Source organism: Macrobrachium nipponense, chromosome 31 (genome assembly GCF_015104395.2).
Source record: "Macrobrachium nipponense isolate FS-2020 chromosome 31, ASM1510439v2, whole genome shotgun sequence".
Classification (NCBI taxonomy): Eukaryota; Metazoa; Arthropoda; class Malacostraca; order Decapoda; family Palaemonidae; genus Macrobrachium; species Macrobrachium nipponense.
Window position 1 is genome coordinate 817,378 of NC_061093.1, and position 23,905 is coordinate 841,282.

General features: G+C 36.6%; 1 protein-coding gene across 1 annotated transcript; it reads left to right on the top strand.

The window, feature by feature from the left end:
* The first annotated feature begins 21,517 nt into the window (after window positions 1-21,517).
* LOC135206534 (uncharacterized) lies at window positions 21,518-23,594 on the top strand. Its single transcript, XM_064237887.1, has 3 exons — window positions 21,518-21,665; window positions 22,609-22,788; window positions 23,457-23,594. The coding sequence occupies exons 1-3, from the start codon at window positions 21,567-21,569 to the stop codon at window positions 23,592-23,594; spliced, it is 417 nt and encodes a 138-aa protein (XP_064093957.1). The 5' UTR covers window positions 21,518-21,566.
* The last annotated feature ends 311 nt before the right edge of the window (window positions 23,595-23,905 follow it).

Genomic DNA, 23,905 nt, shown 5'->3' on the forward strand with positions numbered 1-23,905 from the left:
AAGAGAAGGGAAGAACACGTTGCTGCTTGCAGAAGGGGAAGTTCATACAGTGCAATTGCGCAACATACATGGGAGAAAACCACAACAATAAATTTTACTTGTGTTATCACTTGCTAACGAAGGTCATCCTCTTTAAGTAGAAGGTTGGTTGGTTAAAGAACCCAACACAGTTCAGCGCAACTGTGAAATTTTGGTGGCAGCAGTGGGATGGCCTTTCGTTAGTCAAGTATTTTGTATCAGTGCATTGTACTTCAATTATAAGTTTAAGAAACAATTTAGCAATCATTGTTAATTAATTGCTCTGACATACTAAGGTTTCCATTATGGTAATTGATGCTGTAAAGTGTTGAGTTTATACTTTTAAGAAGCTTACATTAATCCTTTGCTGTATATGCATTCTTTATGTAGGTAATATTACCAGATTTTGTTGTTCACATTTTCTGGGTTTACATATATTTTCCATGATGGAGTATGTAGAATTAGAAGAAAGATTGGGGTTTGCAGGGACAGGTATTGCTAGACTTGTGGAGAAGAAGAGAGAGAAACAATTTGAGAGAGATGAGAGAGCCGCTGAGAGAGAAGCAAGAAAAATTGAAAGCGAAATTGAGTTAGAAAAGATCAAAATGGAAACAGAATTGCATAAAGTGTAAGCAGGAGAGTAAAGAATTGGGGTTGCGAGTACTACAAGTGAGCTTTCTAATTCCCTGGCTAAGCTTCCTAAGCTACCTTCATTTTGATTAATCTAAAGACTGTATTGATTCTTATTTGCAGAGGTTTGAGAGGTTTGCGTCCAATGCTAGATGGGATTCATCTTCGTGGACTATTAATCTTAGTGCTCTTCTTCAAGGTAAGGCTCTGGAGGTTTATTCTCGCTTACCGGTTTCAGAGGCTTTGGATTATAATGGTTTGAAGCAGGCTTTGTTGAAGCGTTTCCAGCTACTGAGTTAGGGTTTTTCATTCGAAATTTCGTTCCTGTAAGCCAGACCAAGGTGAGAGTCCCTCGCAATTTCTTGCTAGATTGGATAATTATGTGGTAAAATGGTTGAATTTGTCTGGAGGTACGCGAAGTTATGAAGGTCGCAAGGATTTGTTTTTGAGGGAGCAATTCATGAACAGTTGTAGTAAATCTCTGTCTATGTTTCTCAAAGAACGACATCCCAAGAATGTGGATGAAATGTCTAATCTTGCTGATCAGTTTATTGAAGCTCATGGTTACTCTTCTTTTACTAAAGACTCGCAGGCTTTTCAGAAACTCTCTCTAATTGGAAACAGTTCCAGAGGTGCAAGCCACAATGGCAATTGCAAGTGCAGTATACAGACTCTTTGCAGTGAAGACGTGAGAGAAAGTGCTACAATTGCAATAAACCAGGACATGTAGCACGAGACTGTCTTTCCAAGCAGACAGGTAAACATCCAGTAGACCCAAGGAATCCATACAATGCAGCATTTTTACAGAGTCAGCTGGATCAGTGTAAGTCAAATTCTGTAAATACTAATGATGGTAGTCCTTTGCAGCAGCATAAGAAAACAGGTCAGAGAAACAAAGTGCACTAGGATGTATCCATGCAAGAGCAATCTCAGATTGGGTCAGCATGTGTAGTGACTGAGCACTTGATGGACTGTTGTGTGAGTGATGGTCAGGTGAGATTGGCATGTGGACATGTTCTACAGCTTGGCCCTACACACAAATTGAAGGGAGGGGGTTGTGAGTGTAATGTGTGCTCGTGTAATTGTGTGTGTGTGTGTGTGTACGTGTTTGAGCATACCAGAGAGCAAAGCTTGCGTGATGAGTCGTATAGTGACCAAGTTTGTTTGGGTCAGCGACGGGACTTCCTTCATCGATTGACCCTCATTGATTCTCTCCAGGTGTTCACTCTCCCTCTCGGACTTTCTATCTATCTATCTATCTCTCTATCTATCTATCTACTATCTGTTTTCTATTCTTCTGTTTATGTATCTCTTTTACGAATGCAAATGAAAAAGAAATAGAATGATAAATGATGAAATGAAGAAACCTTCTCGGTAACAGAACTGAATGGCTAATGAATAGCTTCCATCGATCAGACAGACGACTTCGTAAGGGGGCCACATTCCTCTTATCTCTCTCTCATATATATTATATATATATATAATATATATATATATATATATATATATATATATATATATATATATATATATATGTATATATATATGTATATATGATGTATATATATATATATATATATATATATATATATATATATATATATATATATATATATATATATATATATATATATATAAGCGAATACCACGGGAAATGATAGTCAGGAATCCAAGCGCTTTTGTCTTTATTCAGACATCGTCAAGGAGCTCCTTGACGATGTCTGAATAAAGACGAAAAAGCGCTTGGATTCCTGACTATCATTTCCCGTGGTATTCGCTTATTTATGAAGTCACGTGCAAACTACTACTGTGATTTTTAAGCATATATATATATATATATAACATATACTATTATATATATATAAAAAATATATATATATATATATAATATATATATATATTATATATATATATATATATAATATGTATATAGCCGTAAAGCTGAAGGAAGGAATGAAAGGAGTTGACCGAGCGCTTTCGTGTATCTTTCACACCTCCTCAGGGTCAAGTGATACAAAAATTCATTATTTGTTACAAAGACACCTCTGTGGCAACATACATAAACAGGAAAATGAGCTTACTACTGTCTAAAAAATGTTGTTTTATAAGGTAGTTCATTCCAGTTTGTACATCCCTGGGCTGCTGTTGATCAAAATCTACACGATTTTTCTTCATTATATATGATTTCGAACCAATATTCGTTTTGTGATGTCTTTACAGAACATGATCTCTTTTGCCTTCTTTCTAGTTCATAGTGTGGTTGCACTCATTCATGATGCTGAAACAAAATGCTTGCATTATTCCCCGTTCTGACATTATATTTATGTTGTTTTAATTTTGTTTTGAGATCCTTTCCACTTTGTCCCATGTACATTTTATTACACTGATTGAAATGGATCTAAAAACGCCAACTTGTTATCTACTTCAGTTTCCAAGGTAAATTTTATAGAAGGTACTAGGGTATTTAATGCTGTTAGGAAGCTCTCTTCATTTTTGTTAACAGGCCAAGCACAAAATATATCATCAACGTACCTAACCCATAGGATACCTTTTGGAAGTATCCTTGGTAAGTACTTACTCTCAAAAAACTCCATGTAAAGGTTACTAAGTAATGGAGATAACTGATTTCCCATTGCCATGCCAAATTTTTATTCATAATACTTTTCTCCAAACATAAATTTACAACCTCTAACACACATTCTATCAGCTTAATACTAGAAGGCCTGTCCAAAGAGAGTATTTACCTTGGAAACTGAAGTAGATAACAGGTTGGAGTTTTTAGATGTTTTAATGGTGAAGAATGATTTAAATTTTACATTTTCTGCGTACAGGAAGTCTACAAATGTAGATTCCGACATACATTTCTATTCTAACCAACATCCGAGAACGAAGATGGAGGTGTTTTCGTCTATGTTTTTAAGGGCGCTGCGGGTCAGTTGCCCTGACTTCCTCGAAGCTGAGCTTCAGAAGGTCCGAGACATTGCAACAAGTCTTAGGTACCCTTGTGATTTTATTGACAGGGCTTTCTGTGAAGTAAGAAAAACATTTTATGAAGTTGGTCGTAAGAGTGATTTATTATGAAAAACCTCCTTGTTTAACCATACTGTAACCAATTTATGGCCATCCCTGGCCTGTTGAGACCATTTAATGTTAATGTAATTTTCAAGAACTACTATGTACTTAAGACTTTGTTAATCAGGAATTCCCCTCTACAGAAGAGTGGCTGCATATATGAGATCCCTTGCAATCAGTGTAATAAAATGTACGTAGGACAAAGTGGAAAGGATCTCGAAACAAGATTAAAACAACATAAATATAATGTCAGAACGGGGAATAATGCAAGCAGTTTGTTTCAACATATGAATGAGTGCAACCACACTATGAACTGGAAAGAAGCGAAAGAGATCATGTTCTTTAAAGACATCACAAAACGAAATATTGTCAAATCATGTATAATACAGAAAAATCGTATAGATTTAATCAACAGCAGCCCCGGGATGTACAAACTGGATGAACTACTTGTAAACAACATTTTTAGAAAATTAGTTTTTAAATAGTAGTATGACAGTGTTTATGTTTATGTATTGCTGCCATAGAGGTGTCTGTAACAAATAATGAATTTTTGTATCACTTGACCCTGAGGAAGTGTGAATAATACACGAAAGTGCTCGGTCAACTCTTTTCATTCCTTCCTCCGGCTTTACGACGACATGAAATATCGCATGCTTTAGCAATAATTCGTCAATATATATATAAATATCATATTATATATATATATATATATATATATATATATATATATATATTATATATATATATATATATATATATATATATATATATATATATATATATATATATAATTGAATCACAAAAGTTAGGAACGTGATAAATCCATAAATAAAGATATATGCCACGAAGGAAAATAAACGAAGGAGTAAACCTGCGAGACTTTTCGACGTTTCCACGTCCTTTACTAAGTAGAACTGACATACATGAGGAGAAAGACAAAACAAGAAGATTCGTATAACTGACAGATAGGGATTATAAAGAGATTAGTACCTAGAATCCGACACAATGGGTGCGATTAAAAGTTTAAGATAATTATCTCAGATACAAGGACAGGACAATTAAAGATAGGCCTTAACACTGACAGGTGTCTTAGTGCATCCCTTGTTTTCATGACACGTGTTACAATTAGTAGGCATTGTAGGCCAGTAAAATAGTGATTTGGCTTTCTGTGACATAATAGAGAACCCTGGATGACCATGTAATGGATTGGAATGCAACCAGTTTAGGACGATTGGTATGGAAGAGATTATTACTACTACCTGCTCGTTAGTCACCTGCTGTGTTCTTCGGGTTTTCCTCGTCACGGACCTACATATAATATTACATTTGATTACATAATTCTGATACACATACTTTAAATATACTTTTGCTTTAGGGTTTCCGTTCAAAGTGTTTATTATTTTGCTCAGCTGCTGACCCTTGTTTCCGTTCGAAGTGTTTATTGTTTTGCTTAGCTGCTGACTCTTGTTTTGTTCAGTTTGTAAAAGTTCAGCGCTCCAACCCAGGTATTCAATGTTCACGACCTCTTGGGTAAATGAATTTTCTTGTTCAGATATGGTTTTAACAATAGGCGCGGATGTTTCCATATCTTTTAGTCCAACTAATGGTTCCTTACAGGATGGTGCAGGATTGCGGGATAATGCGTCAGCTATGATATTTGCTTTCCCAGGTAGATATCTTAACTTGGCTCCATAGACCTGAATGATCATATGCCGCCGAGTTCCTTTGGGACTGTGATTAAAGCCTTTGAAAAACTTGGTAAGGGACTTATGGTCAGTAAGAACTTTAACAGGATAGCCGTAGATTATGAACTTAAAATGTACTAGTGAGTTAACGATACCTAGCCCTTCCATGCCTATTACTGCATATTTACTTTCAGAGGGCTTTAGTTTACGTGAATAAAAAGCTATAGGAAAGAACTGTTTATCATATTGCTGAAGTAGTACACCTCTTACCCCTTGGTCTGAGGCGTCTGTTGCAATAAAAAAGAATCCTTATTTAAATAAGGGATTTTGAGATAGGTGAACTGCATTATTCCAATTTTAAGATATCGAACGACTGTAGATGTTTTTCAGACCATAATAAATCTACGCCCTTCATAAGATCTGTTAAAGGAGCTGCTATGATTGACGAGTTACATATAAACTAACGATAGTAATACCCACTACAGCACAAAAGTGCTGTATCCCCCTTATGTTAATAGGTACCGGAAAGTTATGAATAGCCGACCCCTTACCATGGACTACTTTAAGACCTTGACTAGACACATAAAACCTAAATAAACATGTTCGGTTTTTGAAACTCACATTTGGATATTTTACTCTGAGATTATTTGTCTCACTCTCTGTAGCACAAGCTCTAGTTTATGCGAATGTACTTCTAAGGTATTAGAAAAGATTACAAGACCAACCATATAGGCATGTAGGGTATCCCCTAAAAGTCTCCAAACACTATATTATTATTCATGGTGAATGTAATTGGGGCGCAACGTAAGCCGGAGGCATACGTAAAAATTGATAATGTCCCCTGAGTGTGCTGAAGGTGGTGTATGAGGTACACTCACTTAGCTAATGGTATTTGGTGAAAGCCTTTAAGTAAGTCCAAGCTGGTGAAAAATTTATTCTGACCTAACAAAGATAAAATATTGTCGGTACATGGCACTGGAAAACGATCAGGAATCGTTTCCTTGTTTAAGCGACAGAAATCTACGCCGATACACCAAGTCCGATCTTTTTTTGGCATGACGTTTAAGGGAAAAATTATATGGGCTATTTGATTTCCTAATGACTCCTATTACTAACATTTTTTCAACTTTGTCATTTATCTCTATTTTGAAATTTCATTGGGAGTCTATACGAAGGTACGTATATAGCTTTATGTTTGTCCTTAGACCGTATTTTGTGTTCAATGACATCCGTTTCCCCCAGAGATCACTCGCTTGTGGAGAAACATCCTGGTATTCAGATAAAAGATAAAAAAAAATTTCTGCTAAATCACCTCTGCTTGAATGACTTTACGGATATTACTTTAGATAGAGTATAAGAGGGATTCATCTACGACTGGTTGGGCGTAATTAAAAATTAGCAACAACAAAAAATGCGATATTTATAACTTCCATATCCACAATATGTATAGGTTTTGTGGATCACTAGATTACCTTGTTGCTGCAAGTCAACCGTGTATAGTACTTTATTTGCGGAAATCGTTATATTTCAGAGTGTCGGGAAGGATTAAAATTTCAGATCCCAGCAAAGTCTTTTTACACGCACTATGACATTCGAGGGTGCATGCGTCTCGAGATTTTACATGCAAACTGCAACTGCAGGTATGGTAAATTCTGTTGGGTCGCTTGAACAATGTCACGATTTATGAGACAAATGATTGGTTCCTCTATATAAGTTATTATTTGATTAACTGTCTCTTTTTGTTCAAAACGGATTTTAATATGTTAGAAGGTTTATAGAATTTTCCTTTGATAAACATGCCTTATTTGGCAGGAGGTAAGATAATGTTTTGTATACCCATAGATGGATATCTTACAATTACGCTAGATATAATAGATCAGTGTTTTTTATAACTATATAGGTATCTGTAAGCATGCGCTTATCCACCCTGTACTGAATCTGATATATGCTACGACAATTAACTTGTTATTGCCAATTACTGAACCATACTCCAGACTTCTCAATAGGGAAGTTCGAACAACAAACGGTGAGTCCTTAAATACAGGATATTACGTGGATAAAGGAATAAAAACAATGTAAATGGCTGATATTCTCATTTTACGGCACGTACAGTCGGGCGTAATCCACCACTACTTATAATAACTTATTGTATTAAAATTACGAGAACCTGCTCTGATTACTTGATTCAGTCGTGTGATTCATTGGAAAATTCCTTTTTAATTCAAAAAGGTATTGGCATGAATGATCCAACATCACTCTCCCTCCTTCACTAGAGTCGCTTATTATGTGGAATGTGCTTTGCTTTGAACACTCGGCAGATTTGACTGACCCTGACCGTTATGCTAGATGGCACAGTAACCAAGTTTGTTGAAGCACAATTTGTTTATTTCTGATTTTTAGGGCTACTGTTTACCTTTTTCTTTTTATAATAATTAGGATTCTTCTTTTTATTATCATCGACAACGTTTTGTGTGTTTTTAGCATTCTATTGCTGTTGGTTACATAAAAAGCAACGAACGTAAGAATGTCAAATTAATATGAATTGAGCGATTACTATTAAAACAAGTTATCTCTACTGTGTACAATATTAACTATTTGTACTTGCTGTGGTTTACTTCATTCTTTGCTAAAATTTGAAATAGTGAGGGGTCCAGGTCAGCGCATTTAGACATTTTGTTGATTTGTTTATATGAATGTTAAGTATGTTAACCTAATGAAAGTTTTTTTACAGACATGTTATTCCTTGCAATCCAGCCATATTGTTTTAAAAGTTAAGTTCAGTCATAGAGATTCGATTTTTTAAGCATAACTCAAGGCTGAAACTGCGATCAGGGACCTTGCAAAGGAGCCTTTATTGTCCTGACCCGAAATAATGTTACCTCTAATTTATTAAGATTTGTGCGGGTGTTCCACTTGTTTTTGTGTGTTTTCTAATCACTACGGGGCCTAACGACCCTATCCATGCATCTGTATAAATACAGACGTCCACAGCGTAAACGCATTTTCAAGTTCAATATGATTTGTTACGTACAGAATTAATAATCACCCAAAATGATAAAATTAACACAGTAAATGATTATGATATTTCAGTAGAACTTCTGGAAACAGAAATTCAAAGATAAAAACTCGCAGTAACGAAATCCCAATGATGTAGATAATTTCTGTAAAAAAGTAAGATTAAGAATGTCTCGTAACTTCAGCCACAGGAACATCGAAAATTCGACCTGCAAAGGAAATGCTCAAAGTTACTCCAAATGAATAAAAAGATTGTACTTAGCTTGATTTTGTGGGAAGTCACAGCGTTTCGATAACGACACACGGCCTTGGTCCCTTTCTCTGTTTAGCGGATGACCCTCGTTTTGGCTTGAGTTTCCCCCGTGCGCATTGTTCATTTGTTGGATGATTCGTGTCCTTGAAGATCCGATGCTGAAGACGTGTTCGGTTTGTTTTTTGAAGTGCTGGAAACGCTCAATAAACGATGATGTTTTCTTGAATGATTCTAATGAGAGTTATCTCTTAGGACGAAGCTTGCATTGCCGCAGGAAGCAGACACGTCAGGTTTGTTTCTTGAAGGTATGCACTGCTGAAGATGCTCACTAACGATGATACTAAGTTGCTTGAAGAATCTCTTGCTTTCGTCGTCGTTGACTTCTGATATGATACATTATTCTTTATTCTTCGGAAGACGTTGAAGAGTTCTTATCCCACCGCTGCCACCAATTTTAGGGCTGTTGCCTTTGTATAATAAGGCGCCCTGTGAGGTTATGTTAGACTTGCGATAATTTTACGCTAAGTCGGTTGGTTATGACTTCCATACTCATTGGAGTGTCTTGGGGTTGGATGATAACTTACGAAGTCAATATCTTCTTTAGTTATGATGACGGAGATGTTTCAAACTTGATGATAATTTCTAAGTTCAGTATCTTCTTTCTGATGTGAGGTTTCTAGTAGAAAACACGAAGTACAAAAATATCTGTATTCTCTGAGGCTACATGTCGAAGATAAGATAAACTGGTACAGGTCTTCTAATGATGATGGCTGATTGAATTCTGCCATACAATCTGGTTTGCAAATCAAAAAGGAGCAGACAGTAGCTTGAATATACGAACATACACACAAATGACATTGATTACAAGTCACGTAGGCCGCTTGAACTATAGGTCACAGTGTTTGTCTCAAGCAGGAAGCTTGGACTAAAGTTTACAAAGCAAATGAATAACCACAGGTGACGGCAACTAGACACTGACTGATTACAACACGTCATCTTAGCCTACTTTATCGTATACGTCATCTTAGCCTACTTTATCGTATCTGGTCTGATCACATTCCTGCAAGCAAAACTGGCTGATCTCTTGGGTCACTGGTTTTAATTAATCATAGTTTTAGTTTTTTGTATATATGGAATACCATTCCATATTTTGGATTGTGTAACACTACACTATATATACCATATATATATCTATATATATATATATATATATATATATATATATATATACATATATAAATATATATATATATATATATATATATATATATATATATATATATATATATATATATATATATATATATATATATATATATATATATATATATATAATTATATTTCTATTTTTATCTTTTTATCTATATTTAGTGTCTATAATATATTTTTCCATGTATCTATATATCTCTTTTATAAACTGAAAGGAAAGAGAAATATAGCTTAATGAAGGTTTAGCGATGAGAGGTGTACATAAACATGACCAACGTCTCCTGCCTCTGTTCCCAACCCCTTTCCAAACTTGCCCTGTTGAGTTGTTCTATATCTGCTGTACTGGTTTTAACCGAACTTTGAATACTTGTTTCAATTTTTTCAGCTTTTATGTTTACTTTGATGGATATTCTCTGTGTTTTTAGCGTTGTACCTCGAAAATGTGTTGAAATAACACGAAAGCACTCGGTACTCTCTTTTATTTTTCCTGCGGTCTTGTATCTACTATCTATATCTATCTATCTATCTATCTATCTATATATAATATATATAGATTATTATATATATATAATATATATTATATATATATATATACATATTGTCAAAACCAACCAATTTCATTTACTTTAAAGGTTTATGTAAATTACAAATTCCTAACGCCATCTGTTGGTAATAGTGAAATTACTTAACTTCTAACGCCATCTCTTGGTAACAGTGCATTTACTTCGGCTTCAATTCTGTTTTTCATCCTTGGAAAAACTTACATTGGAGTTGTTATGGCTTATTTTGGGGAGTTCATTATCCAGTGGTGGTGACAATACGTATTTATTCTGATCTGGTGGTATTGGCTTTTGTTTATATTTAAAGTGCTTAAAATAGATTTGTTAAGCCTTGCTGATTATTTTATTCCACTGTATAACCTCCTCTATTGTGGAAATTAACAAATGAAAAGATTCTGGTTCCATCTAGGAGTTATGAAAGTTTTTTAGAATTAGTGGAATTCGTTATAATATATATATATATATATCATAATATATATATATATATATATATATACAATTTACTTTTAATCGTATTTGAAACATAGTTCAAGAATTTTCTTGACAATGAATGACATAAAGTGCTATAAACCTGATTGCAATTGAACGAAACGTTTCTAATGGCAAAGTCCTGACGCTGCTTCACTTGGAGGACGACTGGTTGAAAGCACCGTGTCCAAATAGCCTCGTTACATTTCACATAACTACTTAACGATGCAGGTGAAACATTCATTACTCGGTAACACAAAATTTCCCCCTCAATATATGTATTGACTTCATGTCAGTCAATAATCACACAGAGTTTAGAGGCTCTGATGTAATGTGTTCTAACACTGAAAGTAAATAACAGGTCAGACGAAGTCAGTCTTGCAATGGGCTTCGGACACACACACTATTGCACGCCATAAGTTTACGGTTTTATCGAGAACTGGAACAAATCGCACTTAATATCTTAATGTGGATACCATTATCAAAATTCAATGAAGAGTGTTTAAATGACGTCATACGAGATGAAACTTAATAATGGCATCAGGTGAAAGCTACGCCATCTTGACTTGAGCCGGACTGGGAGGGAGGGACATGATCCACCAGACACGACAGAAGCCCAGAAGGAAAAGCTGCCAAGTACCGCCATGACACATAAAGCGCCCAGAGTATTAGGATAAAGAAGCTCCACCTCTCACAGAAGGGATGCAGATGATAGGATACCTGAAACGAGCGATTTCTCTATAAACACAAGCACGACGCACAAAGGACTAATCAAATGCGGTGTTGGCCCCAAATCTTCCGACTTGCTTAGTGTAAATCTTACGTTCTCAGAATTCCCTCACGGGGCAAGAAGTGACTGAATGACTTCACAGAAAGTTATTGTACTGAATGAATGGGAGGGTGTGAAACACAGACACCGACTGTCGCAAATGTTATAGCGACTTCACTAGTTCGTACCCGATGTTATGGGCTGATAGCCCTAACTTAGGGGACAGGTTCCATCCCGTGCACAAGGACAACTCGAATGGTAAACTCGAAGGATTTTTACAATTTTATTACAACATTAAAGTTTATCAATGTTAACAGTGAAACAAAGAAATGATATGTTAATTATGTGGCACAGCACCCTAGTTTTAGATGAATTGAATGTGGCAATGTGACCACTCAAAAAACAAAAAAAATCACTTTAATTGGAATAATACTTCAAAACCCCAGCAAAAAACACTTGCTCGAAGGCTCATTAATCACTCACAACAATTATTCCGATCGATTAGCCCAACGATGGCTAAGACAAAGAACGATTACTTCATGTACAAAATGTGGTCATTCGCACCTCCCTCACTAGTCGAGCTCACCCATACACCACGTACAAGACCCGAAAGTGTTGCTTTCTGAACTACGCTAATTAACAGAGAGAGAGAGAGCGTGCAGCTGGGTTTTATACCTGAGCGGATCGGGTTAGTCATTTAAGTCAAATTATTTTTCTTAAAGAAGGAAACATTCCTTAATTTTTCATATAATTTATAAACTATCAAGAATTTTGTGATTGAGCTATGAGGGAGGAGAGGCGATGACTAATAAATATGGCCACACAATAAAGGAATCATTTCACTGCAGCTGCCAATCTGCCTTATACTTGACAAATTGTCTTTCATTACAAGTGGGGAAAAGATGGAGGGGCGGAAGATAAGATCAGCCTCGGAAAATTTGTGCACTAATTTTTTGGGACACCGACTTATGTTATCTCCCTTAGTAAATTCTCTGTGATTGCTAATACCGGAAGGTCATTCAAGCAATGAGCACTATAGTCAATTCATTTAAGGTGGATTCTTATGCTTATGAGATGTTTGTTTGGCGGCCTCTGATTGGCTGGTACCAAGAGGTAGGCTGCTCACTCATTGTGTCATATTTTCGTTTGTAGGCTAGAAAACCAGCAATATGTTTATATTTCTTCATTTATCTCACGTTTTGCAAGAGATAGGAGAGTTTTGGTCTTATCCAAGGATTCGGTATTAATTGTACAACTAAATAATCTTTTCCTGATATAAATAAGATAAAGCACAAAGGAATTACCACGAGTAAAAATGAAGAGGGAAACATTTCATTCTTTATACCTGTTTTTATTTATCATCGGATTTTTAATCATTCATGCGATCAAGATAAAATAAAACTTGTATTTTCATACAATAAAATCACCCTGAATATGCTGGTGTTTTCAGATTTTAGATGCGTGTGATATGCAAAGAGAAAATGTAAAAAATATCTTAAAATGTCGCATCCATACTTGACTCAGCCTGAAAGGAAGTCAATCTTCCTTAATTCTTTATTGTTTATGACTTCACTGAGATTATTATTTCATATCACTCAAATAAGTCTCTGATATCTCTATTCTTTGAAAATATATTCATATAATAAAATTAGAAACAATATTCTGAAACAACCCGATTAAAGCTTAGGCCGAGTCAAAGAATGCGAAGTCTGTCCACCGAGTTCAACTTCTTTGCTGGACTAAATTCCCTGCGGCCCGCCTAGATCTGAGCTAACAATACCAAATGTATCCATCTAATTATTATTGTTTTTTCTTTATCTGATATGTCCAGACATACTATATAATATTGGATTGAAAACGTTCGACAATCATAATGGGAATTCTGTGTATTTAATTACAGAAAATGTAATGATAAAACATGGTAAATATTTCCGAAACTGCAACCTTCTTATATCGCTAATTGGCAACTCAAATCTCACTGAGATGACAAACAACCGTGATGTCTTGCTTATTTATTATTATTTGGTCTTGCAGATCACATTCTGTCGGCAACACCGTCAAGCTTGAATTATTTACGGTTACCACATAATAAGACATTTTCTTCATTTTCTCTTTACATATCACACGCATCTAAAATCTGAAAGCACCAGCGTATTCAGGGTGAATTTGTTGTATGAAAACATAAGTTTTATTTGATCTTGATCACTTTAATGATGCAAAATCTGATGATAAGTAAAAACAGGTATAAAGAATTAAATGCTTCTCTCTTCACTTTTACTCGTAATTCCTTTGTGTTTTATTTTATTTATTTCAGCAAAAGATGACTTAGTTATATAATTAATACCGAATCCTATGGTATGACCTAACCTTTCCTATCTTGTGCAAAACGTGAAATAAATGAAGAAATATAAACATACTGCTAGTTTTCTAAGCCACAGACGAAAATAATGAGACACTGAGCGAACGGCCTATTTCCCTGTACCAGCCAATCAGAGGCTGCCAAACAAACATCTCATAGGCACATAGTCAATCACATTCAAGGGAATGATAGCACTGGAATCAGATTAGCTTCATAGAACAGGGAAGCACGGCTGTTGGGGGGCGGGTACCATGGGATAGCTATGAACGTTCGCACAAGCAAAGAGATGGGAAAACATTCAGTAAGAGACAAAAGAGCCTGCCAACTACGCCCGTACTTCACCGTCTCTGATGGCTAATCTCCAATTCTTAAAGGACGCCGTTAAAGGGAGGATGATTCACTCCAATGCCGTCAGGTAGGGTCTCAATTGCAGCCAGTCACGTGGAACACAAGGGGGCAGCCCCACAGATAAGAGGAGATCTGAATTTGGCTGGGTCAGGGGCGCGTCTGAGAGCGACTTTCTCTCGGTGACCTCTTTTATTAACTTCGTTTGCTCTCTGGCAGATTCTGGCTTAATTCTCGGCTTTTGGGAGCTGACACCGGTGGTTTCTGCAAAGATGGGCAGGCGTCAAAACAAATGAAGAGAGAAATGCCTGTGCGAGAAAGAGAGAGAGAGAACAGAGAAAGAGATACATTTGTGATTGTGCATCAGCTATATTTATGTTAACTGAGTGGCAAAATGGGGAAAATATTCAATATATAATATATATATAAATATATATAATCATAATTGACCAAAATTTTGGTTACTTCTCACCATCATTCCCTTTTTCATATCCTCCATCTCCAGGTAGTACCTTCAAGCTGGCCCTTTACCAAAGGGAAGATATGCTGCGGTGTGTGTCCGTTGAGGAGAACTGTAAGTAGTCAGTTTATTCATGACCTCTTCGCTAATGTTTGTCCTTCAGAGTAGAATTGTAGAGACTCAGTGAGAATATATCAGTGTGTTTTGTGTTTGCTTGAATCTTCTCGCAGCACAGCCACAGAGCCTCCTCAATGACTGAACCAGAGGGTCAGTGAGTATTTTAGTCATCCACCCTTCGGTATTCAAACATACCAAATTACAACCCTCTAACCCCTGGTCGAGGTGCACATCAGATGGTGTGGAATCCCTAGTGATAAAGGGATAAGGACCAAGGTCATCATGTGGCTAATATGAACACAAGTCCAACAAGTGTAGGTGTCACGAGGAGTGCTGAGAGCCCCAGGATGGAGTCACAGGGTCAGCAGGAAGTCCTTGTGGTTCCAAGAGATTAGGGAGAGGGAATGAAACCACTCAATGATTGGATGGGGAAGTGGGAAGAGCAGGGAAGAAGAAAAAAGCAAGAGAGAAAGGAAGATCATGTACAGGATCAGGTGGTCAAGAAGAATGAGAGAGAGAGAGAGAGAGAGAGAGAGAGAGAGAGAGAGAGAGAGAGAGAGAGAGAGAGAGAATGTGATAAACGAGGGAGAGACGGGGCAGGAGGACTTTTGGGAAAAACAAAAAGTCTCTCAACAAGGAGGTCAGTGCAGAGAGGAAGGTGAAAGAGCAAATGGAGTCTTCATAAAAGAGGCAGAGGGACAAATGCTGCCCTGAAGGGAAAGAAGTCCTGGGCTGATGGAGTGATCATTTTGAGGCTCTGTTGACTGAGGGAGACAGAAGAGGGCAGAGTCCAATGATAGTACAAGAAGAGTGTGGGGGGTTGAGGTCATCTGGAGAATCCTTGTGGAAGTGGCTGTTTTAGGATGTAAGGAGGGAAATCAAGAGGCTGAAGACTGGAAAGGCACTAGCAGTTGATGGGGTAACAAATGAGATGCCATGTCAGAGTGGTGAAAGACTAATTTGGTAGCTGGACATGACATGTAAGGTATGTCTGGGGAAGGGAAAGGTCCAAGAAGAATGCTACAGCATTGTGATGTGATTCTTACCACAAACGTCTGTGCTGGCACAAAGCTCAAGGGGGAGGGGGAAGAAAGGTCCTCCTTCTCTTGTGTGAAGAAAGATGGTGAAAATATTAGGGAAAACAAAGGAATAAGTTTAGGATGTGTGATGTGGTGGATTTCTGGGTGTTTTGATATTCTGTGGAAGGAGGGGGTGTTCCTCCTTCACTTCAAAGGAACACTAGGTGAAAATGTACCTGTAGGAAAGAGAGAGTAGAGCAGAAAAAGATGTAGAAGACAGATAAGCACTTAGTCACTCATCAGAAGACTTTCCCTTGATTCTAATCCTGCCAGTGAAGAGAACATAGAGGAAGGGAGAGAACGATAAGGAAGCATCGACATACAAGGACTATCATGTAAGTAGGGACAGATAAGGACAATATGTTTTAATTACTGGGATGAAGAAGATATGATAATACAGTTATGACTGAACATAAGGACTGAATTCATCTGACCAAGAGACCCTGTAAGATGAGTATTACAGACAAGCCCAAGACCTTCCTGCGTCAGTTTCAAAATCTTAGGACAACTGTGCATGTCCCATGATGAAATCGTGTCTCCTAGATCCTTCTTTTCAAAGTTTATTATGTAATTCCATTTGTCCCTGCATCTGTCACATCACAACACTAGCATACCAGTGTTTCTGGAAGCTTCATTCCAGTTTAGCAACTTATTCAATTATTGTTTTGTCATGGTATGTGGGCTGGATTTAGTCATATCAGTATGTCAGAAACTGGGAAATGCATTATTTCTTGTCATGGAGTCAGTTAATTAAGTCATCTTTCTGAAAAAAAAACATCAGGTCTTCTTTTGTAGATTTGATGCAAGTTTGATAAATTTGACCTTCACTTCAGACCCGTCATTTCCATCAGTGATGAAGGACCCAAATGGGAACCTTTTCTGTAGGGTCAGGTTGGGTGGCTGTTCGGTAGATGTAAAAACCCCCAACCCACTCCTGCTGGGACCTGACACCCTAGGTTAGGTTAGGTTAGGTTACTGTGCCTCCCTGTGTCTCACAATGGTTTCCCACTGTGGTCGTGTGTAATAGTTTGATGTAAAAGTATTGTAATGTGATGGATTCATCAAACTTTATTGTCAGAAATGGAAGTCAAATTCCCCAAAATTTCATCAGGAATGAAAAAGTATACAAACAAAATGCCTTACATCCTAGAGGCAGACTTAGCCATGAGAAATGTGATCAGCATCAAGGGCAAATATTTGCATGAAGTCATGTGAAAAAGCAAAGTGCTATTCAGTGGATTGTTCCAATCCCAAAAGAATTTGAGTAAGGATACCAGGATATTTTGCTCAACATGTCTATCATGGATAGACAATGTTATTAAATCAAGACTTAATGTACAAATAGTTGAGGATGAAGAAGAAGAGGAAGAGGAGGAAGAAGAAGAGGAAAGCAGAAGAGAAGAAAACAGGACTGAAATGACAGAAAAAAATAAGGAAAACAAAGAACAAGATAACAGTATGGATGCAGAGATACTCATTGATACTACATATGAGGCAATCAAGCAACATACATACAATGAAATAAATTACGACATGACAACACAAAATAAAATCGCGAAGAGGCTCTACCCAGATCTGCACACTGATGGGAAAGAGGAAAAAATAGACAAGAAAGACAATGACTGCACCCTTTTGAAAAGAGGGAATTCAGATTCGGAGAAAGATGTTACTACAAACATCCCAAGGTATGTCCCAACTATGAAATCTATGGTAAATGTGTATGCCTAGACGGCTATGAGGATGATTGCAGAGATCTACATCCAAAAATATGCAAAAACCTAAAAGAAGGAAAAGGATGTAAGTTCGACAAAAAATGTAAATATATGCACCCTGTAGCCATGAATCAAAATCAATTAAATAATCAATCAAATAATAAAATCCAAAATAAAAAAGAAACAAATAAAGAGAGGAACAAAGAATATGAGGTGAAGGAAAAAAGCAAGCCATCACCGCGATATGGAGTGTCAGCAAAATATTTTCAAGCATCAGCTCCAAGGTACAGCCCAAGATACAGCTCAAGAGATAAATACTATATTTACAATGCAAGAGGATATTGCAGATACAGGGAAAATTGCAGATTCAGACACAAAATGAATAATTATGATGAAGGAGGATCAAATATTATGGAAAAGTTGGATTTTTTAATGTCAGAAATTCTGGAAACGAAGAAAAGAACAACATACCAGAACAGGTATGAGACGTGGGAAAATCCTTATTATTACCCATATTAAATGAGGGAGAAAACACGCAAACCATCATAGTGATGAATACGCAGGGTTTAGTTACAGGTAATTCAAAAAGAAAATTAGAGTACTTAGAAGAAATAACCCAAATTGAAAAGGAAATAGATATAATGAATATAAGTGAAACCTGGTATTCCCAAGAGACTGGAAATGACGATCAAATAAAAAGGTTCCAAACTTATAGATCAGATAGAAAAAATAGGAATCAAGGGTGAACCGCGATATATGAGAAAGACATAAAACAAGGAAAAATATATGAGAAATATAGTAACTCAGAATGTGAACTAATAGCAGTAGGATTTGAATCTGAAAAATTTATGAACATAGTAATATACAGACCCCCTAATACTAAAGAGTTTGACACAATAACAGAAAAATTGGATGATACATGTAGAAATCACAAGGACTGGACTATTCTCCTATCCAGAGACTTTAACTTTCCTTTTGTAAACTGGAAAGAATGAATAGGAGATTGTGGTTGTATTTATACATATAAAAAAGAGTAATAGTAGTGCAGAAGATAAGAGGCAATTCGAAAAGCTATTAGATATGCTACTAGAATACAACATTCAACAAATAAATCACCTGCCAACAAGAAAAGAAAATACTTTAGACCTAGTATTTGTGAACGAGGTGAATTATGTTAAAGATATAATAGTTTATAATGCGAGTATTTCAGACCATAATGTCATAGAATTAACAGTCCATTCCAAAGCAAGGGAAAACAGAGATAAGATATGGAAAATACAACTTCTACAGTAAAAATATAAAATGGTCAGAAATAAATGAAGAATTAAACAAAGATTGGGATAACATTTTCGTAAGTGATGATATAAAGGTAAATACAGAGATATATAAAATATTAGAGAAAATAATGGATAAATATATACTGAAGAAGAAAAGTAAACATCAGTCATGCATACCAAGAGACAGAAGGATCTTATTCCAGAAAATCAGAAAGTGGAAAAAAGGTCTTGCAAAAGAAAAAATGCATGGAAAGTGATCGAACTAAAAAGTAAGATAGAAAATGCAGAACAAAATATTATACAATAAAAAAAATGATAAACAGGACTTGGAAGAAAAAAACCTAGTAAATATCAAGCAAAACCCCAAACTATTGTACTCGTATGCGAAAAAGATGAATAAAAGAAGAATAGAAATAGGCCCTCTAAGAATTGAAGGGAGATTAACGAATGAAAAAAAGGAAATATGCAACATATTGGCAGAACGATATAAGAGAGAATTCACCCCTAGAATTGATAATGAAGATAATAATTATTAGAAGTAAGGGATGAAAATAGTGAATATTTAGCAGACATAGATATTAATGAAGCTGATATATGTGCAGGCTATTAATGAAATTAAAAATGGAGCTGCAGCAAAGCCTGATGGTGTCCCTGCTATTTTATTAAAGAAAGTAGTTCATTCTATCGCAAAGCCACTTGCAATATTATTAACACAAAGTGTAGATACAGACAAGATTTATGATGAGCACAAATTAGCATATATTACCCCTACTTTCAAAAGTGGATCAAGACTAGAGGCAAGTAATTATAGGCCTGTGAGTCTAACATCATATATTATGAAAGTGTATGAAAGGGTAATGAAGAAAAATATTATAAAACATTGAATAAAAAATAATTTGTTTAATATAGGACAACATGGTTTCATACTTAGAAAAAGTACACAAACCCAACTGTTAGTCCACCATGAGAACATATACAAAAATATGAAAAGCGGAAATGAAACAGATGTGGTTTATCTAGACTTTGCAAAAGCTTTTGACATGGTAGATCATAATATATTAGCAAAGAAAATTAGAAAACATAATATAGTGAATAAAGTAGGAAGATGGTTAAAAGAATTTTTACACAACAGAAAACAGATAGTTATTGCAAACGATGAGAAATCGGATCAAGCTATGGTAATATCCGGTGTGCCACAAGGTACGGTGTTAGCTGCAATACTGTTTGTTATTATGATTGCAGACATAGACAGTAATGTTAAGGACTCGGTAGTGAGTAGTTTCTCCGATGACACAAGAATAAGTAGAGAAATTACTTGTGATGAAGATAGGAATGCGCTACAAAGAGACCTTAACAAAGTATATGATTGGGCAGAGGTAAATAGGATGGTATTTAACTCTGATAAATTTGAATCAATAAATTATGGAGACAGAGAAGGAAAGCTATATGCATATAGGGGAACCTAATAATGAATGATAATCACAAATAAGGAAGCAGTTAAAGACCTTGGTGTGATGATGAATAGGAACATGTTATGCAATGATTAAATAGCAATTCTATTGGCAAAATGTAAAGCAAAAATGGGAATGTTGTTACGGCACTTCAAAACAAGAAGCTGACAACATGATTATGCTTTATAAAACATATGTTTGTAGACCACTTGACTATTGCAATATGATATGGTACCCACACTATCAAAAGGATATTGCACAAATAGAGAGTGTACAAAGGTCCTTTACAGCTAGAATAGAAGAAGTTAAGGATCTTGACTACTGGGAAAGACTACAATCCTTAAAATTATATAGTCTAGAAAGGAGAAGAGAACGCTACATGATAATTCAGGCATGGAAACAGATAGAAGGAATAGCCGAAAACATCATGGAGCTAAATATATCTGAAAGAGCAAGCAGAGGTAGATTAATAGTGCCCAAAACTATACCAGGAAAAATAAGGAAAGCACACAGGACATTAATCCACTATGCACCAGCATCGATAATGCAGCGTCTATTCAATGCGTTGCCAGCTCATCTGAGGAATATATCAGGAGTGAGCGTAGATGTGTCTAAGAATAAGCTCGACAAATATCTAAGCTGCATCCCAGACCATCCAAGATTGGAAGATACAAAATATACCGGAAGATGTACTAGCAACTCTCTGGTAGACATTATAGGTGCCTCACACTGAGGGACCTGGGCAACCCGAACAAGATGTAAGGTCTGTAAGGTCTCTTTCCTGGATCCTGCTTATCTAGCACTGTACTCAAGAAAAGGATAATTTCTTTCTTATGGCATCTGTTAACCTCATCTTGTGTCCTGAGACATTTCCAAATGATTTTCCACAAAAATAAATAAATAATATGGAAGCCTAAATCCAGTCTGATTTCAGCAAATATCTTATAATATTTCTCTCCGATTGATGAAGATCTTCAGTTCGAGGATGTTTCCAGTCTTATACAGGTAAATGTTGCAGCTTTTCCAAATCCTCTCTCAGTAGTAATCTTTTTGTCCTCTTGGATTTGTCTCACAGGAAATTCTCGAGATGAAGGAAAATCTGGAGAGGTTCTTGAATGACACAGAAAGGATCATCACTGAGGAAGGAGCACTAGGAGAGGAGGAAGACTCTGTCGTGAAAATTACGGTGAGTTCAAGGAGTCCTTTCTTCCACAAAACAAAATTGTCCTGAGAAACTCAACAGACCCTAGATAAATGTAACTGAATCAGATTGTAGAGTTTAATTTGTTTCAAACAACCCATCGCTTTACAGAAGCCCATCCTAAGAGTTAGATTCCAGACACTCCACCTAAGAAGAAGAAGAAGAAGAAGAAGAAGAAGAGTTCCCCTTTCCACTTTTCTTAGGATGCGTCTGGATCTCTGGGTGCCCCTGGTTGGGAGACTGGCAATTCTGTGTGTGTTTGAGTGATGTTCCCGACACTTCTGCAATCTCCTGCAGAGATCTTGTGCTTTCTTTGCTCATTCCCACCTTTAACATTCACCATTCCATTCCTTGAAGTTATTGTTCTGCTTACCATTCCACTTTCTGAAGTTGAGGAGTGATTCTTCGGCTATTTTCTTCCTCTTATTCAAGCATGATTCCTGATTTGGCAGAAATCAGGGCAAGTAAGTGAAATTCGAACCCTCTCAGGTTTTGTGTGACCCATTCAGAGAACTGTGCACCAAGATTCATAGTCAGGACACAGATGGCTTCCCTTCATCCCAATTATTTGATACAGAAACACACACAGAGAATGGTGGTTTTCACCCCCTGGGTATGACTCTAGAGGCCACTGATTGTATAATAAATCAGATGGGTGGAAAGGAGGACTTATCTTCTTCTGTAGGGTGTCTGGAGATCATGCTGATTCATAGATTAGGTTACCTTACCTTAATGGGTTTGTATTTGAGAACATGACTTTGGTTATTAACAAACACGTTTTTTTATTGCAAATAACAACAAAAACTAAACAAAATGCACACCCTTACAGTTAATTAACTTAAAATCAAAGTGATATAATTTCATTTAAACAAAATAAATTTTGACCTAAACTGATTATGAGATTTTCAATCAAGTATCCTTTCCTCAGGTGACTGACCTCCGAAGTCCTCACGGTCGCCTGAGCAGGGATGCCCAGAGAGAGATCTTTGCTGTGATGACCTTCGAAGGGATTTTGAGGATGGCCCCAGTCAAGATTGAGCCCAACAATCAAGTAACTGTGCCTCATCTTGAGGAAGGCATTCTCCCACCAAGATGCTTTGTCATAGAGGTAAGCTTTTATTCCTATGAGGATATGAGTAGGAATAATTTCTGTCTCTCATAATTCTTTAGCTCACTATTGTGTTGAGCCAAGTCTCCTTTATTGAAGCAAAGCGTTAATGCTGAATATGAAAAAGAGAGAAAGATGGAAGCTGTAGAGCTGAATTGTCTTCTGTGTAGTGGGATGGATCATTGTGTTTTGAGATGGTTCTTCTTCTTCAGTCATGGGGAGAGAGTGGAAGAGATGAATGACAGGTTTTGTAAAGAAGAAAAAAGATGGAAGAATGATCTCAAGACAGACAGAGAGACAGATAGTGTTGAGTGGTGCAGTGTTTGTCAGGGTTCATTTGCACTACTGATGAACCTTTGGTGTATGAGGAGGATAATAGAGAGCTAATGATAACAATATTGTGGAAGTGTCCTGCACACGGGTTTCATCCACACTTGACATTTTTTTTTACTTTTCTTTGACATTTGGATTTTAAATTAACTTCTTATAAATTAAATAATTATATTTAAAATAATCTTAATAATATTGATTATTATTATTATTATTATTATTATTATTATTATTATTATTATTATTATTATTCTAATGTCTAAATAATCTTAGTAACATTTATTATCATTAAAATTATTACTATATAACGAATATTTTCCTCCTTTCTCCCTCGACAGCTGGAGTCCTTGATACCAGGTGGGGGTCTCCTTCCCCTCCTCTTTTTCTCCTCCCCTTCCAAGGGGGTTACCTGGATCTGGCATATGAATCCATCCCCCTGGGGAGGGTCATCATCAGGGTCACTGTTGATGGCTTGAAGGGTCGAAACTTCCTGCTCATGTGTGCGGGGGGGATGGGGAGCGCCTCTTATGCCCACTCTCAGGTCTCAAGTGTGTGGGGTAAGGGTTGGGCAGGGGAAATGATAGTTATGGGTAACTATGTGTCCCATGGAGGAGGAGGAGGAGGAGGAGGAGGAGGCACAACATCAACCCGAGCAGTGTTGCCATCGAGGGAGGAGGATTGGGAGAGGGAGAGTGGGGCCTATGAAGTGACGCCAGTGAAGGCGGGAGATGTCAGGGGATCCATCTCATATGAAGAGCTTCACAGTTATGGATCTTCACCAGAGATC